This window comes from Rhipicephalus sanguineus, unplaced genomic scaffold (assembly GCF_013339695.2).
Source record: "Rhipicephalus sanguineus isolate Rsan-2018 unplaced genomic scaffold, BIME_Rsan_1.4 Seq461, whole genome shotgun sequence".
Taxonomy (NCBI): Eukaryota; Metazoa; Arthropoda; class Arachnida; order Ixodida; family Ixodidae; genus Rhipicephalus; species Rhipicephalus sanguineus.
In genome coordinates this window covers 38,721-59,597 of record NW_023615303.1, presented here as the reverse complement: position 1 = coordinate 59,597, position 20,877 = coordinate 38,721, and the positions used below count along the sequence as shown (strand labels likewise).

General features: G+C 45.2%; 1 protein-coding gene across 1 annotated transcript in view; it reads left to right on the top strand.

Annotated features, from left to right (window-relative positions):
- Positions 1–268: 268 nt before the first annotated feature.
- The window catches only part of LOC119377430 (uncharacterized), a gene marked incomplete at its 3' end in the record, with an annotated part of 53,616 nt that continues 33,007 nt past the window's right edge, over positions 269–20,877 (top strand). The window contains exons 1-2 of the mRNA XM_037646901.2: positions 269–460; positions 3,488–3,593. Of these exons, the coding sequence (XP_037502829.2) occupies positions 269–460; positions 3,488–3,593 (298 nt within the window). The remainder of the gene's footprint in view (positions 461–3,487; positions 3,594–20,877) is intronic.

Below are 20,877 nucleotides of genomic sequence, written 5' to 3'. Positions count from 1 at the left end.
GCGTTCTCTATCATAAGTGGAGCGACTTTTTCTCGCCTCTGGCCTCAGGATACCCCGGTGTTAAGAGAACGTAAGCTTGCTCTACGGACGTGGTCGGGAAAATGCCTAGACATCATGGGATCCGTGCTCATCCAGGTTTCCTTCAAAAAATCAAAGCCCAGCTACCTTTGCTCGTGGCTGGAGGAGTGGAGCCAATTGGTTAGGAAGAAATTGGTTCGAAAAACTGGGATAGACGATGCATGAGGTCAACAATCTCACGCGAACAACCATGGAAGACACCTTAGCCAAGTTCTCGGCGGTGCTCGACGGCGATCTCACTGGACATTCAGGCCCACCTGTGTGCATCGACCTGGCTGAAGACGCGACACCCAAGATTCTTGGGTGTCGCGTCGCTTTACGCGATGTCGACTTGGGTGTCGACAACGACTTGGGTGTCGCGTCGCTTTACGCGATGTCGACAGTCGGCATCGCTTTACGCGATGGCGACTTGCGATCATGTGCGATCATGCGAGACGTGTCAAATGCACAGCCGTCTTCCTTCCGCTGTTGCGATTCCGGAATCGCCCCGTCCATATGAACCATGAAAGGTCGTTCATGTTGACTTCGCAAGGCCGGTGAACAATAAGAGCTTTTTAATAGCAGTGGATGCTTACTCCAAGTGGTTAGAAGTAAGACAAGTTCCGTCACAGTCTACTTCCGCTGCAACGGATGTGCTACGGTCACTTTTCGCCACTTTTGGCACACCGCAAATTATAGTTACCGATAACGGAACAGCATTCGTTTCGTCCGATATGCAACACTTCTTCAGACTGATTATGTTCAGTACATAACATCAGCTCCATATCATCTGGCAACAAAAGCAAGCGGAACATATGGTGGAAGAAGTGAAAATGTCTCTAAAAAAACTGACTGAGGGAAGCCTTTCCTGCCGGCTATCACGGTTTTTTATTGCAGCAGCATACGACACCGAAAAAAAAAAACACTGAATCGTCGGGACGGCACATCACAAAGTTGCCATGCGCACCGAAGCCGTAGTTGTAACGAAATTGTTTTTAAACTGCTCTGATAGCGTCCGCGCAACAGTAGTTCTTTGTGTACTCACAAATTCTCATATTTTGCGGCCTAAAGTTCACAGCGCGGTGCCAAAACGAGCTCGTAGCGAAAGCGAAACCATCAGTACGAAGATATACGTGCAGACGCTCATACATGCAGAGGCACCGTCAGTCGTCCCGAAGCCGTGCGATCGCTGTCTTGAGGCTTCTTTCTGTTATGCTCCGTTTGGTTATACAGGCAGTCTACTCTAACGAGATATTTAACATAGTTTACACACAGCGAGTGACTACCTTTCACGCAAGAGGCCGGTTCAGGGGTCTCCAATGCGGTGACCGCGTGAAGCGGGTGCTCGGTTTTCTGCAAAGAGACAGCGACTGTAAACTATCTTGTGCGTTCAGTTCGTCGGACATGATTATTTGGACAGTAAAAAACGCAGTTCCTTTCGAAAGTACTTACAGAAATGCCCTGGAGGGCTTCCGCGAGGTGTTTTTGTAGAGCGCCGATAGCAAAACCTAGGGGAGCGCACCGGCGGTATCCTACCTACCACGCAATCGAGGCGCGTCCGATAGAGGGCGACTTCGTAACTCCTCGCCGCCAATATCCCCAACCCAAACCGGCACAGTAACTGCAATGCATGCGCATCTACATGTACACCTACATTCTACAGAGATATATAATTTTGAACTACACCTAGATTACTTTATTATACAGGCCATGTCGTATGTAAGTTCATTTGCATCATTACTTTAACGCGATAGCGTTAAAGAGCTCGTTTTGCAGAAATTGCGTGTGAGCGTCGGGGTCGTTGGTTGTGAGCAATAAAATCGCCACAGATGCAAATAATAAAAAATGTACCTCAGATAGAATAGAACCGGGGCCTTTGGTGTGGCAAGCAGGTGTTCTACCACAGGGCCATGCCAGTGCTTCGAACTGCACAGAAAGTAACGTTCATTCTTCACAAACATAGGCGTCCTGTGTGTACACGCCACAGTACGAGATTTATTATCGCAGTAAACTTGGTACAAGCGTACATTGCCATCGGGCGTCACGCCGTATGAATTGAATAAAGGGTTTGTGGTTTAAAGCCGGCTACCCATTTCAAAAGGCACACACATTACGGTGCGCATTCTGTTAAGAACAGTACAGCGTGCATAGAAACGTCGAAAAGTATCACGCACGTAATTGGTAATGGTTTAAAGCATGCCACTTATCACTACGGGCACATACATAAGTGCGCGCATTCTCTACGCAAGTAGTGGGTACACTGTGGTCATAAAACTGCTGTTAAGAGGGCGGAAACCTTTACATTTACTATAGGTATGTCCTCTGTCTGTGTGTGTGTGTGTGTTTGTGTGTAGCTGGCTGGCTTGGCGATTGACCATAATGACAAGCGAAACAGAGCGCTATGAGCATCAGGCCGGACATCGTTCGCGCGTTCAACTCTTAAAGGTGACGTTGAAGCGTACCTCCAATTATTTTTTGTGAGAGTTTTGATTACTGACGTACTGATGATATGGTGTATTTATTGCAACCAGCCACTGAATGATTTATCAACACATTCCTCAAGCTTTGTGCTGGACAGAAACTTTCTTTTGAATATTTTCAAAGTGGATGGTTTAGAGTGGCGCATAATAATATACAAGTAAAGTCAGGACAAGTTGATTTTATTGAACTACGCATTGCCGAATCCGTATGGATTTCCGTGTGGCTTCGTGCTACAACGGGTGGTTGTCTATTTTCCTCTCTTGACCTTTCCGCCACCTTGCGGGATTCCGCAGAACTGACTTGCAATTGCCGAAGCACGAATGTCGATTTGTATATTAAAAAAAAATGTGTGAAAATGAAGATGCAAGGCCGCTGAAACTCGATATACCTGAATTATTGCTGCGCTTAACTTTTAGGCTGCTAGCTTTCACATTCGATGTTTACTTTATTTATTAGACAAAAGAGGACAAAATAAAGGACAGCAACAACCATGCAATGGATACTGACGTTAAGGACAGCAAGCTGCCAGGAACATTGAAAGCACACCATTATCAAACATTGTACGCCATCAGCTTGCAATACTAGTACCGGAATGCAGTCTTCCTGGTTGAAGATGCGACTTTAGTATGTGAAGCGTAAAAGTATCATGAGCTAAATTATTGAGAAGGAAGCCCAGCAAAAAAATTCTGTTATTGTGCATTGGCCGGAGTAACCTGACTGGTCACCAAACTACAATGTGTAACAAGCATTAATTCCTTTTTCAGAGACATTCACAGCCCATACAACAAACGTCGCAGCGAAGTGCTTGTAGTGCGTACGAGCCGATGGAGTCATGGCTTCTTCTATGGTCGCATTGAAGCGTGACCCATCCTTCGGGCTGGACTCGAGGCGCAGTTGGGTGACTGCGGTATTTTTAAGCGTATCATTGACCACGGTGCTCACTGGGCAGCATTCGGTGGGTGTACTCTTCTACGGCATCGTCAGTACCTACGGTGTTAGCCGGAAGGACGCATCATGGCCACTTGTGCTGAGCCAGAGCCTGTCTTTCTTGGCAGGTACCGTGCATCCATCTTTATTTTGTTTTCTAAAACATTTATTGGTGAGTGTGTTTTGAGAGAGCGGCATGGTCTGGACGGCAGTGTTATGTTCGAGGGCTTTTTCAGTAAGTAGACTATTTATCGAATGAACTGCACAGCTGGTTATATCACCCGGCCGCCACTACTGCAGGACTAGCTCTTTGCGCTTGTGAAAGCAAGGCGTTGCCCAATTGAACATTGCACAGATGACAGTGCTTTTGGAGAATGATTACTGTGTATAGTGCGTTTCCGTTCACTAAAGAGGGTAGCAGCGGAACTTCCAGTGGCCATGGTCTGGATTAAAACGCTTAACTGGGCAAGCTGGTGTGATTCCATCTTGAATAAATAAACCGCGCGAACGCCCATGGTCTCGGCAGAAACATCACTTATAACGTCATTGGTAGAGCGACACGTGGCTGTCGACTCTCGTTCTGAGTAGTGATGCCTACAAAATAGCGAGAATTGACAAGTGGCATGACGTGATTTACCGACACCCCAGTGACACGGGCCGCCAAGACTGGCGAAGTAGCCATACATTTGCAACGCCAGGCAAAAACTTTTCATTGCATTCAAATTTTGGCGGTGGTATGGCGCCGCCGGTGACGTTCCCAATCTGGTGAAGTTAATCGGCCGCATGTGACCACGATTAGAAGTTCTGCTGTTGCGCTCTCGAGTCTCGGAATCACGCTTGCTTACAGTCACCGATGCAAGCGCACATGATTCTTCTCTAACGTGGCTGCTGAGATTGACACGCAGTCGCGCTGCTAACAGCGAAGCTGGTTAAGCTTTCCGTTCGGTTGTTTAGCGTGACCAGAAACAATGCTGAGCCGAGGGCGTGCAACGCTATAACTCGGCTGGCACACTCTCTTTTCGTCCTCTTCTCCATCTGATAATTGACTATAAATATATACACTTGCTCTTGGCGACGTACTTTGGAGAAATGAGGATACTCGTAAATCTTTTTTTTTGTATTGCCTTGTTATTTGGCGGATAATAGGGCCTGCGGCCAGCACATCTATTGATGGTGACACGATGGATGTGCAACGCAGGCGTTTCTTCCATGCGTGTGTTATACACAATATTAATGAGAACTAACAGACAAAATGCCAAGGAAAGTATAGGGGATGTTTTAGGGGCGAAGCTCCTTAAGGCGGCACCCGTTCGTCCCTCGTAGTCGTAGTCGTAGTAGTCGCAGTGCGTAACCAGTCTTACGCTTTGACATCCAAGGTGGTGCCGGTGGGAGATTTTTCCTCTGCGTTGTTGAACAATCAAAAATTCGCAGCGTGCGCGTTAACTAAAAGCCGAATTCTTCTGTCTCTCATTCCCCATTAGCAGCCATTGGCATGTTCCAGTAGGAAAGGTTAGTAGAAGTAGAAGTGTAAGTGTTAGCTAAAAGCCGACTTCTTCTGTCTCTCATTCCCATTAGCAGCCATTGTTTACCTCCAAGGTAGTGCCTGGTGAGATTTCTCTGTGCGTGACTAAACAATAAAATTTTGTTCATAACGCCGTTGATTGATGAAATAAACCAACGAAAGACGCCAGATGTTTTGTAAAAGCAAAACGAAAGAACGCCAGATGTTTCTAAAGCAAAACGAAAAGACGCCAGCTGCTTAACGAAAGACGCCAGATGTTTTCTAAAGCATGTTTTTCTAAACAATGAAAATTCACAGCGTACATGTAAAATTAAAGTGAGCTGCAAGTCGTCATAACTCATCGAACCTTTAGTATAAACGCGGCCGATCTCATGTCGGTGATGATGTACTGGGTAGAATTCACGGATGCTTCACGGTTTACCGAAGAACCTCCGCAGCTTCGCCCACTCATCATCATTTACTCCGTGGATATGCCGTGATTTTTTTTAGTAATAGTAAGGTAAATGTGAAGAAAAAAGTGGACGAAAAGATAGCTTGCCGCGGGCAGGGACCGAACCTGCCACCTTCGAATAACGCGTCCGATGCTCTACCAACTGAGCTACCGCGGCGGCCATCCCCCCGTCCACTTTATAGGGTATATGTGTGCATTTAAACGTGGGAGTGTCAGTCAGCGCCGCCAGTAGCCATGACGGCGAGTGTGGAACACTCTTTTTTCTGCCTGTTGGCATCACGTAGCACGTGAACCTATTACGAGCTGGCAGCTGACCAATAGCTGGCAGCTGGCAGCTGACCGCAGGTTCGGTCCCTGCCCGCGGCAAGCTATCTTTTCGTCCACTTTTCTTTCTTCACAATTACCTTACATTTATTACTAAAAAAACATCCCCTATACTTTCCTTGGCATTATTGTCTGTTAGTTGTCATTAATATTGTGTATAACAAAGAAAAACGAGCCCTTAAAATAACACTTCTTTCTTTCATCCATAGCGAGCGTCTCGTTCTGGCAGACTTGGTGCTTTCAGGTAGTATGCGAGAGATTATTGGTCAGCTGCCAGCTCGTAATAAGTTCACGTGCTACGTGACGCCAACAGGCAGAAAAAGAGTGTTCCACACTCGCCGTCATGGCTACTGGCGGCGCTGACTGACACTCCCACGTTTAAATGCACACATATACCCTATAAGTGGGCGGGGGGATGGCCGCCGCGGTAGCTCAGTTTGGTAGAGCATCGGACGCGTTATTAGAAGGTCGCAGGTTCGGTCCCTGCCCGCGGCAAGCCATCTTTTCGTCCACTTTTCTTTCTTCACAATTACCTTACATTTATTACTAAAAAAAACATCCCCTATACTTTCCTTGGCATTATTGTCTGTTAGTTCTCATTAATATTGTGTATAACAAATAAAACGAGCCCTTGAAATTAACACTTCTTTCCTTCTTCCATGCGTGTGCCATCTTAAGAAAAGGAAACGCAAGCACAGATAAGATACGCGGCAGAGAAAGAGGAGAAAGAAACTGGGGAGAAAAAGAAAGACAGGAACAGGGAGATAGAGGACCTTCATAATTACTACAACACTAATTAAATTCACGGCAATTAACAACGCGCTAATTAAGACATTGCTTTTAAGTTCATATTGTTTATTAAGACAGTGTTAAATAATGCCATGCTAATTCGGTCCATGTTCATTAAGACCTTGCTTACAGTCTAAGTCGGCCACAAGCTGCGCTGTCAATCCAGCCTTGAATAGTGCAAGCTGCCCGCATTTTATATACGTGAGTACAACGAGTAGTGATAATTAGTCACCAATTTGCCACATATCTTGCTCATGGAAAGCTTGCTATTTAAAATATATGTGTTTTCTGTTTTCAGCAAATATTCAGTCTTTTTTTTCTATTTAAGCAAAGTTAAAATTTGGTTTATCATGAATTCCCAATTAAAAACTGCGTGGTTTGGGAAAAGAGGGATAGGGGGAAATTCCTTGAGCGTTAGTACATTTTCTTGCCTCAGCAAACCATCACATATTTCTTGCTAAATTTCTTACGGCTTCCTTCTTAGGTCCGATAATGGGATACCTCTGCAGTCGTTTTTCCTGTCGAGAGATGTTGCTTGTCTCCGTATTCACGGCAAGCGCCACAGTCTCCAGCTGCTTCTTCGCTGGCAGTATCTTCTGTTTAGATATCCTGTTTGGAATTTTTTATGGTAAGCGCATAAACTGACTTAGATACACTTTCAAAAAAGTTCGAAAACATGGGAAATTATGGAGTGGGCGGAGAAGCACTCTGGCTATGAGTAAAGAAAGAAGACGAGCCAGAATTTCTAGCTGAATGTGTGGGGAGAGTCGAGATGGCACCACAACGTAACTATGTCTAACAATCGCGCTTTATTATAGTAATAGATCAAAGTAACACTCGTCTTGTCGAAGTTCAATGACATGGGTTTGTTTCCCAGAAACCCTGGCCGCATTCCTATAAGCTGAAAATGACATCAGGCGCGTGTATACAGATTTAAAAGTGTCAGGAAACCCAGGTGGTCAAGACTATACCTGAGTGCACCACTTGATGATGCTCATAGAAATATTGTGGTATTCAACTTTAAAGCCCCAGCCGTTATGAGCATTTACATCGTTCTGAACCTCATTGTACATTCTTCTACCTGCCTTGCGAGCTTCTAGAACAATTTTTGGCGTAAAGTTCGACGGCACAGCGCGACCTCTTTTCACCACACTTCATTTTCGGAATATTATAGCATATATCAAAAGAGTCCATCCACTCCCTGTGTCACTAATCCGTTAATGGGGACGGCAATCGCCGGGCGGATTCTAAGGGCTGGCGTCACGGCCCCCCGAAAACGCACCACGAAAGCGCGGACAATTTAGAGTTGGTCCTTTGGTGCGCCAGCGGACGCCGGTTGTTGTCCAAAGACCGAGTCAGAGCCGAGAGTCGATAACACAAACGAAAACGAAATATATTCTCAGTTAAGGCAATACAAATAACACAAACACGTGCACACTCGGCTGGTACCAGTTACAACTTCACAATATAACTCAGATGGTATTTACACAACGGGAGCTAAACAAACAGATCACACGCAACAAATGCAATCACATGCATTAAACTATTCAATGACCGTTAAAGTCCTGACTAAACAATGGCGTATCCAGTCCACAATACATGGACGGTAATCGAATGCTTCTCTTCAAGGAAACACTCACGCCAGCTCCAGCGTTGATCGTCGTAGCTCAACCGTCGTCGTGACTTGTCACGGCTCACACGGCGTCGTCATCCAATTCTTCCAAATTGACGATCGGCCGACCGCACACCATCATAAACACGTCTTCTTTGGCTAACGGAGCCACACTTCGCATAACTTCACCATCACCGGGACGACTGACTGGACTGACTCGCTCGCTCCTTCGCTGACTGTCTCCCTCCTGTCTGTCGTCGATTGCACGCTTTTATCCTTCTCCCCCGGTTTCTAGAAGCGTCGGGATGTTTCTTCGGCGTGCAGTACAGGTAAGCCTGGGAAGGGCGAGAGCTTTCTCGTAGGTTCGAATCGCGGCGGCATCGCTCGCGGATGCGTCCCCCGTTCCTTCTAGAAACATCCAGGATTTACCGGGCGTTTGATCGCGTCGTCTGCGCCTGGCTCGATTGGGTGAGGAGGATGCGGCGCGCCGGCGTCTTTTGATGCTTGTTTTTTCGTCTTTTCGCGCTTCTTGGCGAGCGGTTCGCGCCGTTCTGTCTCGTAGCAGTTTGAAAGCGGCCTCGCGCGCGCTTTATAACCCGCTAATTGTGACACCCTGATTTTGTTCATCTTAGCCATAATTATGCTTCGACGGTTCAGCGTGTGAGAAGGTTGCGGAAGAGTCTTTACATGCGCGATACTCTGTTTTGTAGATATTAAATATGAAATATTTGCGCATAGAATGTAGGAAACGCAAAGAGAACAAATTTAATGATATGCCATTCATATTCTATATATTTTTTGTTTTATATTTGCATGCGTATACCTATCCTGCTAAAAATATAAAAATTGTTTCAAGTGTCAAGCATTTTCCAGTCATATGGAGGCTTTAAACAACACAGCGCTTTCGTGTATTGACAGCCTATAGAATGCAGAACGACAGGTTCTGAAGGAGGCCTTCATTTGCAACGCGGCTCGAGCTTGGAGCTGCGGCACCTTCTCGGCCCGTGGCAAGAAAGCAGTTGTGCGATGCGCAGCACAAAAGCACTGTTGGCGTTTTTGAGGAACACTCAGCTTCACCAAAGCCTGTGAAGGACTCTTCTTATGTATATATGTGTGGTTGTGACTGTATGTGCTATGTGTGTATATCGTGTATATGTGATCATTGTATATGCCATAATCACCCGACACCTGGAGTAGCAAGCCAGGCGACAAACCAGGCTAACCTCTCCGGGCATTTCATTAAAGAATCTTATCCCTCTCATGTATCTTGTTTTTTTTTTATTTTTTAGGGTCTGCGGCATGCGGCGTTCATGCCGCCGTTAACGTCCTTGTTTCCCAACACTTCGAGAAACGACGGACTGCAGCGTGCAGCATCACATGTGCGTTACTTTGCATCAACACCTTCTACTTACGGCCGCTAGCTGAGCTTCTTCGTGCTACGTGCGGGATACATGGCACTTTCCGCTTGCTCGGTGGTATGGTCCTGAATTCATTACCCCCTGTTCTCGCCATCCGAAGCCCGGAATGGGCAAAGGCAAGGACAGTGACAAAGCCCAACATGGACTCAGAGGCCACTCCAAATAGACTTCTCTTGCGTGCAAATTGCACGCAGGATTGCGACGATCCCGAGTACACTGAAAAACCGCCTGGCAAAGCACGCGAAACAGAGTTCACAGAGCTGCCCTTCGTGCAGAACGGCAGCTCCTGCCTCAACGGCCTCCATCGCTAGAATCGAACAGCACATCAGCAAACAAGAACAATGTGGGCAATACAAGCTTTGCTACAATTCTGAGAGAGTTCACCAGCATACCGTTTGCGGTTAATGCTGTATGTTTCGCGACCATTGTTCTAGGGATACCTGCATTTCTTTTGTTATCGGTGGATATTGCAATGGAAAAAGGTATTCTGCCGTCCAGTGGCGTGATTTTACTAAACGCTTTTGCAGTGACAGACATTGTGGCGAGACCGCTAGGCGGCTTTGTAATCGACTCTGGACTTTTGACACTAGAAAGCGTGATGTTCCTAGGATACCGTCTACAGTCACTGGCGCTCGAACTGATCGTGTGGTTGGACTCTTTCCCGCTCATGCTGGCTTCATCTGCCTTATTTGGTGCCAGTAACGTATGGAGAGTCACTCTGCTGGCCCCTTCAGTCACTAAAGATTTTGGAGTCGACCGAATGCCAGTAGTGCTCGGAGGAGTAGTAGCCTTCTGGAGTGGTGTAGCGGTTATCACAGCCCTGGGCATTTCTGGTCGGTAAGTGATTCTGATGATCAGAAGTCAGTATTACCAGTTATTGAAAAGAAATCGTCTGATGCATAATCGCATACGATGCAAAAATTAGGTAACCCCTGAAGACCTTCATATCTAATATTCAATGTCAGAGGCAGCTAAGAGAAAATATGCTGGAGCCCATTCTTCATTATTAAGAGAGAGAGCAGAGGAGGGCCGGAAGGTTAGCCAGACGATAGCATCCGGTATGCTACCCTGCACAGCGGTGTCAAATAAGAGATTGGAATGAAAGCAAGGACAGATAATACAAAAATAACAAGAAAAAAAGCACAATCACGCACACGCACGAGAACGTTCCAATTATAGTCGTTCAAACAGGCCATTAGATCGCAGGAAGCCTAGTAGCACATGTTCAGAATCCTTCAGCGACATGAAGTGTCGACGATGGTGTAGCATTCTTCGCTCGGACAGAGGTTGGTCGTCTAACTTGTTGAGAGCATCACAAAGCGATTGTCTCTGTGTGCTGTACTGTCTACAGTCACATAGAACATGTCGAATCATTTCTTTATCGCCGCAGCGTTCACAGGCGGCGCTGGCCATCCCTATGAGGAATGAATACGAAATAGTAAACGTGACGCCCAACCATAATCTATACAGCATGGTAGCGCAACCTCAGCGGAGTTTTGTGGAAGTCGAAGGCTTAAAGTTGGGTCAAGGAGGTGCAACCGTGCCTGCGTAAAATGCGGCTTCCAGTGATGTTGTATTAAGGGGACTGTCTACCACTCGGAAAAAATTAAGTGAGAAGATCGTTTGTCACATATGCGGCAACGAGCACGGTTTTGCCCCATAAAAAGGAATTATATTTTTAATCTGATGTTGAAAATCGTGAAAGAATGACCGCTAGCGTCACCCAACAGCGATGTGGTCAATATACTGCTAGGACAAGAAACCCTCACAGGCAGACTCATTTTGCTTAAAAACAGACATGTATAACTAGAAATTGTATTTACGCACTTGAGGCAGTTTTTAGTTGCGTGAGAGAGTAATTTTTGCTTTTTTTCTCACGCATCCAAAAAGGCGCCCGGTGGCGCTGCTTGCGGCGCCGTGTTCGATTTCGTCTCCTTCAACTCATCGGCGATGCATGCGGCCCTGCGCGCTGGTCGACTGTGCCGCTGTATTGTTTGTAGGATGTCTCACATATGCTGCGCTGCGAAGGCGTGCATTTTCCGTGTGTTTTTGATTAATCAACTTGGCTTAGATTGTGGCAGCAGTGCTAAAATCAACGCATAGACTGCGATTATAGAAAAACAAGTGTTCTGTAATCGTATAATAAGGCATCATTCAACCGCTAGCATGCTGAAAACGACTGTTACATTCCTTACATTAGTGTTCTGCGAAAATATAGTAATGCTACAGAAATCACATGTGCTGTCGGAATTATTTTTACCGGCACTACAATCGTCATCGCGTCCACCAACCAGTGTTCGGGGCATGTGTCTCCAATAGAAGCCCGAATGCATTTCGAAAAATTCCGTTTTTTAAATTTCTGCTCACATTCCAGAGAAACCGCTGCCAGGTTGGACATTACAGGCGGTATGCTTTCTAATGCGGTACAAAACAGAAAAACGAGAAAAAGACGGTAGACAGTCCCTTAAATAAGTAGCATATTGTTTTGCCTACATGCTCTATGATTCTTTGTTACTATCTGTCGCCCTTGTAGAAGGTTCTCTAGAACAGTTACAATTCGGTTCAACTGTGTATCCAGAACGTGGTCTCGAAGATGAGCAAGCCAGTGCGATGTTCAGCTGCCTACGAATGCATGAACTCTAATAGCGCTACTACAGATTATTTTCGTTACTGCTCAAATTACACATGCACGAAATTGTACGCGAAAGAATGAGCATAAAAATTGGGGTGAATTTCACACTTCATCAACCTTGTCATTCAGTCTGGCACAGAACTGGTCTGTCGTCCACCATATCTTTCTAAATAAGCAGATAGACAGAAATAAATATATATAGCCGAGAGGGCAACCAAGATGAGCGTTGTTGGCTGCCGTGAACTGCATAGGAAAGAGATAAGGGTACTGAAACATGAAAAGGATGTTAAAAGAAGCCGCTTCGATGTAGCAACTGAAGTGCGCAATTCCTGAAATTCTATTATAAGTTAACTGGCATATTAGTTCGCACATGGCTGCAAGATAATGCCTTTAAAGTAATTCTATTCGTCATAGTTTGTTTTCGTAATCCTTATTTTAATTCGCTGCCAATTCGCTAAACATATCCCTAACCAAATTTTAGAGTACAATAGTTCATGTACCTTTTCTCAATTGAAGGTATTTTTTCTTGTGCTTTCGCCAACGTTCTACAGAACCCATCTTCTCATCTCTCTTGACTTTATCCTCTGTACCAAATCAAGTTCTATTTCTTCGTGTTTGCGGCTATATCACTTTAGGGCAGCACGGTTGTCGTGGATACCCTATATCAGTAGATGTTCCTGCACTACATTTTGACGTGATGTACTGATAGCTCACCAGTGCATATTCTTGCTGCGTCATGATCTATACCCCTCTGCAATAATGATTTCCTTTTTGTAGAACCTCAATTTGTAATTGAAAGAAAAAACAAAATGAATGGTCGAGGTGACCGCAGGTAATACATTGAATGATTTTGATGTAGGCTGGCATGCCGATCATCAGAAGCTATTTGTCTTTAAAGAAGAAAGTAAGCACCTTGTTAACATGACGCTGCTCTGAACGAGAAGACATACGTGCAAGTATTTTACCGAGATCTTCTGGTGCTTGGAGAGTTAAATGCAGTGTTCTCTGGAGACCTGTCTTTTTTTCGTAGCCCGGACATTTCCAACACAATGTGTTCCCTGCAGCCAGCTTTCCGCAGTTATCAAAATATGGGTACAGCAGGAGAACTGTTTGACCGAGCGACAGAAGTGAAGCCTTAGGCGACCTTCATGAGGGAGGAGACACAATTTTCTGCTGAAGTCATTACGGAACAACTGAAAGTAGGTGTGATCTTGTTAATCCGCCGTATCCACAGGAAACATTAGAATGAGAGGTTGAACTGCTTTGTACAGACCATTTATGTCTGCATTTAAGGAGGAAGCATTAAGGACCACGCGTATTCAAGGTAGCTCGGTATTCATCGATCAAAACGCTTTCGCAACTCCAGACTCAGAACCATACAATTTTTATACCCGATAATTATCGCATTAATTTGATATTTTGCAGGTTACTGGAGGGACCACTTGGGATCATACGATGGCCTTCTTCATTTTGTGGCAGTACTAAACGCTGTTGTAGCGCTTGTATGGAGTGGCAATGCTTTATGTACAAAGACGGCACAAACCACTTAGAAGGAAATGCAATCATCAAGAATTGTTTTCATTTTCTTGTTTTATAGCAGAACTACAATCTTTCACTTCTATTGACAAGGTATAGAAGGTGAAACGTGTCGTCTTGCATTTTTTACTGAGTTTAAGATAACTTGAGCAGCCCAAAGCTACAATGCTATCACGTTGTGCGTGGCAGTTGAGGTTTAACCGGAGTGATCGTACGCATCATTGCTTAGCTAGCGTTTCACTTGACGGCTAGGTGGCAAAAACCCTGTACGCTTACTAAGCTAGCCGCATTCACCTCCGATACTGTGGTCGAAACCAAGTCAATATTAAGGCTCAAGCCTCATAAGCATGAAATTTGAGCCTTCATCGGCGGCCTCGCATCCTGTGACGTCGGGGACAAGTAGTGGCATAAAATCATCGTCACGTGATGACGTCCCATATGACGTGACCAGTACGCCACAGATCGTACAAAAATTGGTGACGCTATCATGACGTCACAAACCCTGGCCGTTGATGTCACGTGACGTAACTGCCATTGTAGCGCCCGCCCTTTGGGCGCCGAACAAAGTCGGAGAGCGCGCTATCTCAAGAGAAGAAAATAAAGGTCCGCTTCGCAATGGCATGTGAAGCCACGGCCTATGTTGCCTGCTGGCGTTGATTTTCGTTCAGACCGTCTTAGTTCCTTCGCTCCTGTCGCATAAGCCTGCACCGTCATCACATGACATCGCAGCTTGGTCAAAACTGGTATCTATAAATTAATTGGGCTGATCACAGAGGCAGTGCTAAACCAGGTGGAGATTCCTCCGATCCTGGAGGCAGTGTATAAATCACCCTAGGTACACAGGCTTTCGGAGGGTGGCGGGGCGGATAAATACATCAAGGGAAGCCTACATGGCCGGCCGTTTATGCAGGCGCCTTAATGGCTCGAGTGGAGAATAAAATGAGATAGATTTCACCTTCGAGTCGTCCTTACATGAATGTACAAGGCAACCTGTGATTTTTTTCCTTCCTTTTTGGAGAGCGCAACTAATATATTTATTATTATTATCTGAGCTCACATCCCAAGAGCACGATAGGCTCATGAGGGACGCTGTAGTGAGGGCTCCGGAATTTTCGACCACCTGGGTTCTTTAAACGTCCACCTAAATCTAAGTAGACGGGCCTCAAACATTTTCGCCTCTATAGAAAATGCAGGCCGCCGCAGCCGAGATTCGATCCCGTGACCTTCGGTCCACCACTTGAACGCCATAAACAGTACACCACCTTGGCGGGGTAACAGCGCAACTTAGTGGTGAGATAACATAAATGAAAAATGCTCAAACAAACGCAAATTGATCAGGTCGTTAAGCCGGAGGCACGCTTGCGGCACATCCGTCTGGAGATATGGTCCATCGCAGTCCAGTCACAAGTTGCCGGATGACCAGGTGCGCAACGACTTATGTGCATTTCTGCATGGCTTGAAATAGGTTTTGCCAAGACCCTACATTGAAAGATTACTGCAGACGTGTGGCTGTGATGCGATAATTACGGCTTGTCTGAAAATGAATAGTCACACTGAATTGACGGCAAGCCTCGTTGTGGTCATAGGAAATCGGCAGCAGGAGAGAAAGCAAGCTCAAGTCGGTACAGCTGGGGTCCTTCAACTCAGGCTCGTAACCCGACAGCATCGTGATCGATAATATCAGCAACATGCAGCTCTCCACCTCTCTAGATCTAGTTTGACATTTTCGAATATATTGGAAAAAAATGCAGCGTACTTAAAAAAGCTTGACGACGTTTTAGCTTCGCCTTCAAGAGCAGAACGCGATAGCGTGATCGGGCCCTCTTCGCATGATCTTCTCATTCGCTTGCCAGGCTTCCCTTCTAAGAGTAAAACTCAGCCGTGCCGTGGGCAAAGGAACGTCCGTGCGCGACACATAGAAGGTTGAAAGCTCTCCTAGAATGCACACCCTCTTAATCAAGTCCGTTTAAAGTGCTAATTATAGCGAGGGAACCGGATATATGTCGTCTGATGTCATCGATATAGCCAGCACTTAACCAGAACCTGATTACGAATGTACTGCCAGTACAGTTGAGAAGCGCCCACTCCTTCATCATACTCGGAAGCAGCCAAGTACCCACTACGCATCCGTACGGAATTGCACGCAACTGCACACTTTGTTGATGCTGTTGCTGATGATATTTATGTCTGAGTGCTTTGTAATGGACAGACCTTTAAACCATCCCATTAGTTGCGCAAATCACATAGTGTGACGCGTGGTGCAATTTTACGCTTCTGACGTGCAATATTACTTGACTACACGCGACTTCTGGCACTATATGTCGCCCGCAAAAGACGGCAATGGATGGCTAGAGAGGTCCTGACATTGTCCAGAGAGTTACAATGACTCTCGCTTCACCAGTGTACATCTAGGAATGCCGATGCCGGTCTGTGTATTATCACCGGGTTCTTTACAACAGTTCATCGCCGAACTTTCCTTTGGCGCCACCACCACTAATGCACTTACAGAGAGCCAGACCGATGTTTAGCGTGTATATATTGCGTCTGATTTTGGATATTTCTATAAGGAACGCTCGTAGGCTATCGCTGTTGGGAAGGCGCAAACGAGCGCCATACGCAGGCCCAAGAGAATGTAAAATCAGTCAGGTCAAAGCGCATTACAAGTTTTCGACATTTACAACCAGTCCGAGCATACCTTCGGAAGCAGTACAGTTCAGTTTATCTGCTACAAACGCAGGGAAACAGGACGTTTGCGTTATTTCTCAGACATCCGAAAACAGTAACTGCCTGAAAATGTGCTCCAAGCGTTCTTGTTTGCACCGTTGTTACCTCTTCTCTCTTTCGTTCGATAATGACTTATTCGTTTCTTGCAATCTTCCCTCTCCCCAGTTGAGGGTAGCTAATCAGGTACAGCGTGGTTGACGTTCCTGCTATTACTTTTTTTTTTTTGTCTCTCTCTGGTGTATGCCATCTTCCTTGCCTCTTCCACATTATTGCGGTCTTGGTTGGTCTACCTAGGCTCACGCGTAAAATTCACTTCGCTTTTTCGCGCTTACCTGCCAGTGATGAACCTAACTAGCACGTTTCTTTTAAATGCGAAACATTCTTAGCGATCTTCTGCGAGTTTTAGCGTATCTATCTATCTATCTAGCCGCCTACGACTTTGTGCTCTCCGGCCGTTTCGTTAATCGGCTGTATACCAAAATTGGTATGGAATAACATGACCGTATTGCGAACATAAATGACAGGTCATAACATGAAAAATCCTGACACGCATGTCATGAACAGCATGATTTACATTCCACGGCCTTGGGGCTCTTGCGCCCATTCCGTTAATTTCATATATACCAAAACTGGTATGACGTGAGAAGAGTTCATGGCGAACATAATGACAGCTCCTAACGTGCAAATCACGACACGCATCTCATGTGCGGCATGATTTACATGACATGGTGTCGGGGCGCTCGCGGCCGTTTAAATGATTGAATATATACGAAAACTGGTATGACGATACATTTGGACATGACGAACATAACTGACATGTGGTAACATGAAAATCATGACACGCGTGTCATGCACGTCATGATTACATGCCACGCTCATGACGCACTCGCGGCCGTTTCGCTAGGTTGATATACACCAAAATTGGTATTGCGTGATGTGACTGTATGAAGAACATGAATAACAGGTGGTAGCATGAAAACCATGAAGTGCATGTCATGTATGTCATGATTTAAGTGCCACGCTCATGGTGCATTCGCGGCCGTTTCGCGGGCTTCATATACACCGAAATTGGTATTGCACGACGTGCCTGTATGAAGAACGTAAATTAGAGGTAGTAACATGAAAACCATGACATGCATGTCGTGTATGTCATGATTTACATGTCACGCTCGTGGTGCATTCGCGGCCGTTTCGCTGGCTTGATATACACCAAAATTGGTATTGCGCGACGTGACTGTATGACGAACGTAAATTAGAGGTCATAACATGAAAATCATGACACGCGTGTCATGCACGACATAATTTACATGCCACGCTCATGACGCACTCGCGCCCGTTTCGCTAGGTTGATTACACCAAAATTCGTATTGCGCGATGTTACTATATCAAGAACATGAATAACAGGTGGTAACGTGAAAACCATGACATGCATGTCATGATTTACATGCCACGCTCATGGTGCATTCGCGGACTTTTCACTAGCTTGATATACGCCAAAATTGGTATTGCGCGAGCGCCTGTATGACGAACGTCAATGAGAGGTGGTACCATGAAAATCGTGACAGGCAAGTCATGTGCGACATGATTTACATGCCACGCTCATGATGCGCTCGCGGCCGTTTCGCTCGCTTGATATACACCAAAATTGGTATTGCGCAACGTGACTGTATGACAAACATATATGACAGGTGGCAACTTGAAAATTATGATATGCATATCATTTACGGCATGATTTACATGCCACGCTCATTGTCCGATCGCGGCCGTTTCGCTAGCTTGATATACACCAAATTGGCATTGCGTGACGCGAATGTATGACGCACATATATGACAGGTGCTAACATCAAAGCCATGACATGTGTGTCCTGTATGGCATGATTTACATGCCACGCTTATGGTGGACTCACGGCCATTTCGCTCGTTTGATATACACCAAAATTGGTATTGTGCGATGTGACTGTATGACGAACATAAATGACAGGTCCTAACATGCGAATTATGTTATGCATGTCAAATAAGGTATGATTTACATGACACTGTTATGGTGCGCTTCCGGCCGTTTAGATAACTGGATATATACCAAAATTGGTATGACATGACAGGAGAGCGTAATGAACATAAATGACCGGTCATGCAGTTTATATACCAGAATATACGTTTCATTGGCATGGTATATACCACATTGTGCATGCACGCGTGTATGGCAAACATGCGATATATGGTGAACTAGATGCCATGACACGAATGATTTCGTTTGGCTACAAAATGCAACTGTTTGCTGGCTGCTTCGCATTACATCGATTCCCACAGTGCGTGGGATCTGCCGGATTTTTTTCACTTGCATAAGACACCTATTATCTGGGCAATACGGAATAAACACCAAATACTAGAGCTTTTATAGAAATGTTCAATGCTGTAACGGTTATTTTCTCAAGGCATCTTGAAAGGCATTTTTAGGTAATGCGCAGTAACAATATATTGGCTGAATATTTTATCTCAACTATGCGAACTTTCGGCGCTAATGCGAACTGACACCTTATTTTGATGTAATATTTAGCGGTTCATGACCGTCATCTTCATCTACTGGTAAAAGCGCACGTCAGATGCGACTACGTGACCTTCATAATGGCATAATTATGGATAAAAACTGGTTACGTTAAGAAAACCTAAAACCCGAGGCATACCGGTCATTTATTTGCTCAGTGGAGCCTGGACGGGAAAAAGGGCCCACTATCTACGAATCGATCGACGCACCTGAGTCTGCTTGCCTCCTTTCATCCGCATCTAGCCCAGATAAAGTTATGTTCTTGCAGACTATATATGAGAGATGGCGTACCCTGAACGACAATACCGTAATAACGGGTTTCCCAATAAGTGTGGACTATAAGCTCTAATTAGAAAAAAAACAAAAGAAAATATTACACGACTGCTCAGACTCACTGCTGCGTTAAGAAGTTGAATATTCATAACATTTGTATTTAGTTGAATGAATATTTCGAAAACGGGTAAACAAATATGAACCGCTTTGGCGTGTAATACCCAATCAGTTCATATTCAGGCACAAGGGCACCTTACAGTTCAGGCACCTTACATCTGTAGTAACACCCTGAAACAAATTTTAGTATATTTTGTCAAATGGCGCTCGAATAGGAACCTGCTGAAGATGTGACAAATATTTAAAAATAGGTCCGCGACCTTAGCAAGGTAAAATATGGCGTCTTAAATGCCAATAATTTCTTAGCGAAAAATAGGCACATTGACCATTTCTATCTATCTATCTATCTATCTATCTATCTATCTATCTATCTATCTATCTATCTATCTATCTATCTATCTATCTATCTATCTATCTATCTATCTATCTATCTATCTATCTATCTATCTATCTATCTATCTATCTATCTATCTATCTATCTATCTAGCCGCCTACATCTGTGCTCTCTCGTTGTCGTCTCCTTAACAGGACACATACCAAAATTTACATGGGAGGGCATTAGTGTATGCCCTCCCACGCCGAACAGGTCCTTGCATGAATAGCATGAGATATTTGTCGCTCACGTCACGAAACCCTTTCCTTCAGCAACGCGCGGCACATGCCCGTATACGACGGTCCATGGAATGCGTTTATGAGCAACAGGTGATTCACAGTTTGTATCAAGCCAGGAACGCCGATAACAGACAAAAAGTTTTACGCGATCGCGTTTTGCAGCTTGTGTCGCAGAAACTCGGGGCAGGTGTCGGTAGCGTTGTCGGTAAGGGAATATCAAAGGAACGGAAAGGTTGAAAGTCACGGTTAGAGCCGCAGTCTAAGTAAGGCATTATGCACGACAGGGAAGTTTTCATCCACCGAGCTACGCCACTGCTTGAAACTGCTTATGAGAAAGACCCTATAATGGTTTCATATCCCGGCAACGTCACGTATGGTTGCAGTGGTCGCTTTCGGTGTTTGTAACAATCTAATAAACATTACATAAAACATCTTTGGCTCGCCAAGCTATGGTCAACCATTGCTCAACCCGGAGGAAGAAGGCGAAAACCGCTTCTCATGCGCATATCATTGCACCATAGTGTACAATTCAATTCGATAAAACTGACATCTGTGCTCCAATAAGATAAGTACCGTTGTCACGTCGGATCATAGGATACCCTTCGGGCGTCAGTGTAGCCGACGTGCCTGGTAGCTCACGATCAAACCTGTAGCCAGTGGGAAAAGAGATTCCCTCCCTCCCCCCTCTCATATGCTTGCTTCCTCAATTAGACACTTTCCGCAAAATAGGTCCTTTCCATAAAAAATACGTGGTTGATCTCACCGTCACAGGAATCGGTATAACGCGAAAGTGAAACGTGTCTTCCCAGTAGTACTTCAACGTTTATTATACCTTAATGTACGAGAACTTGCACAAT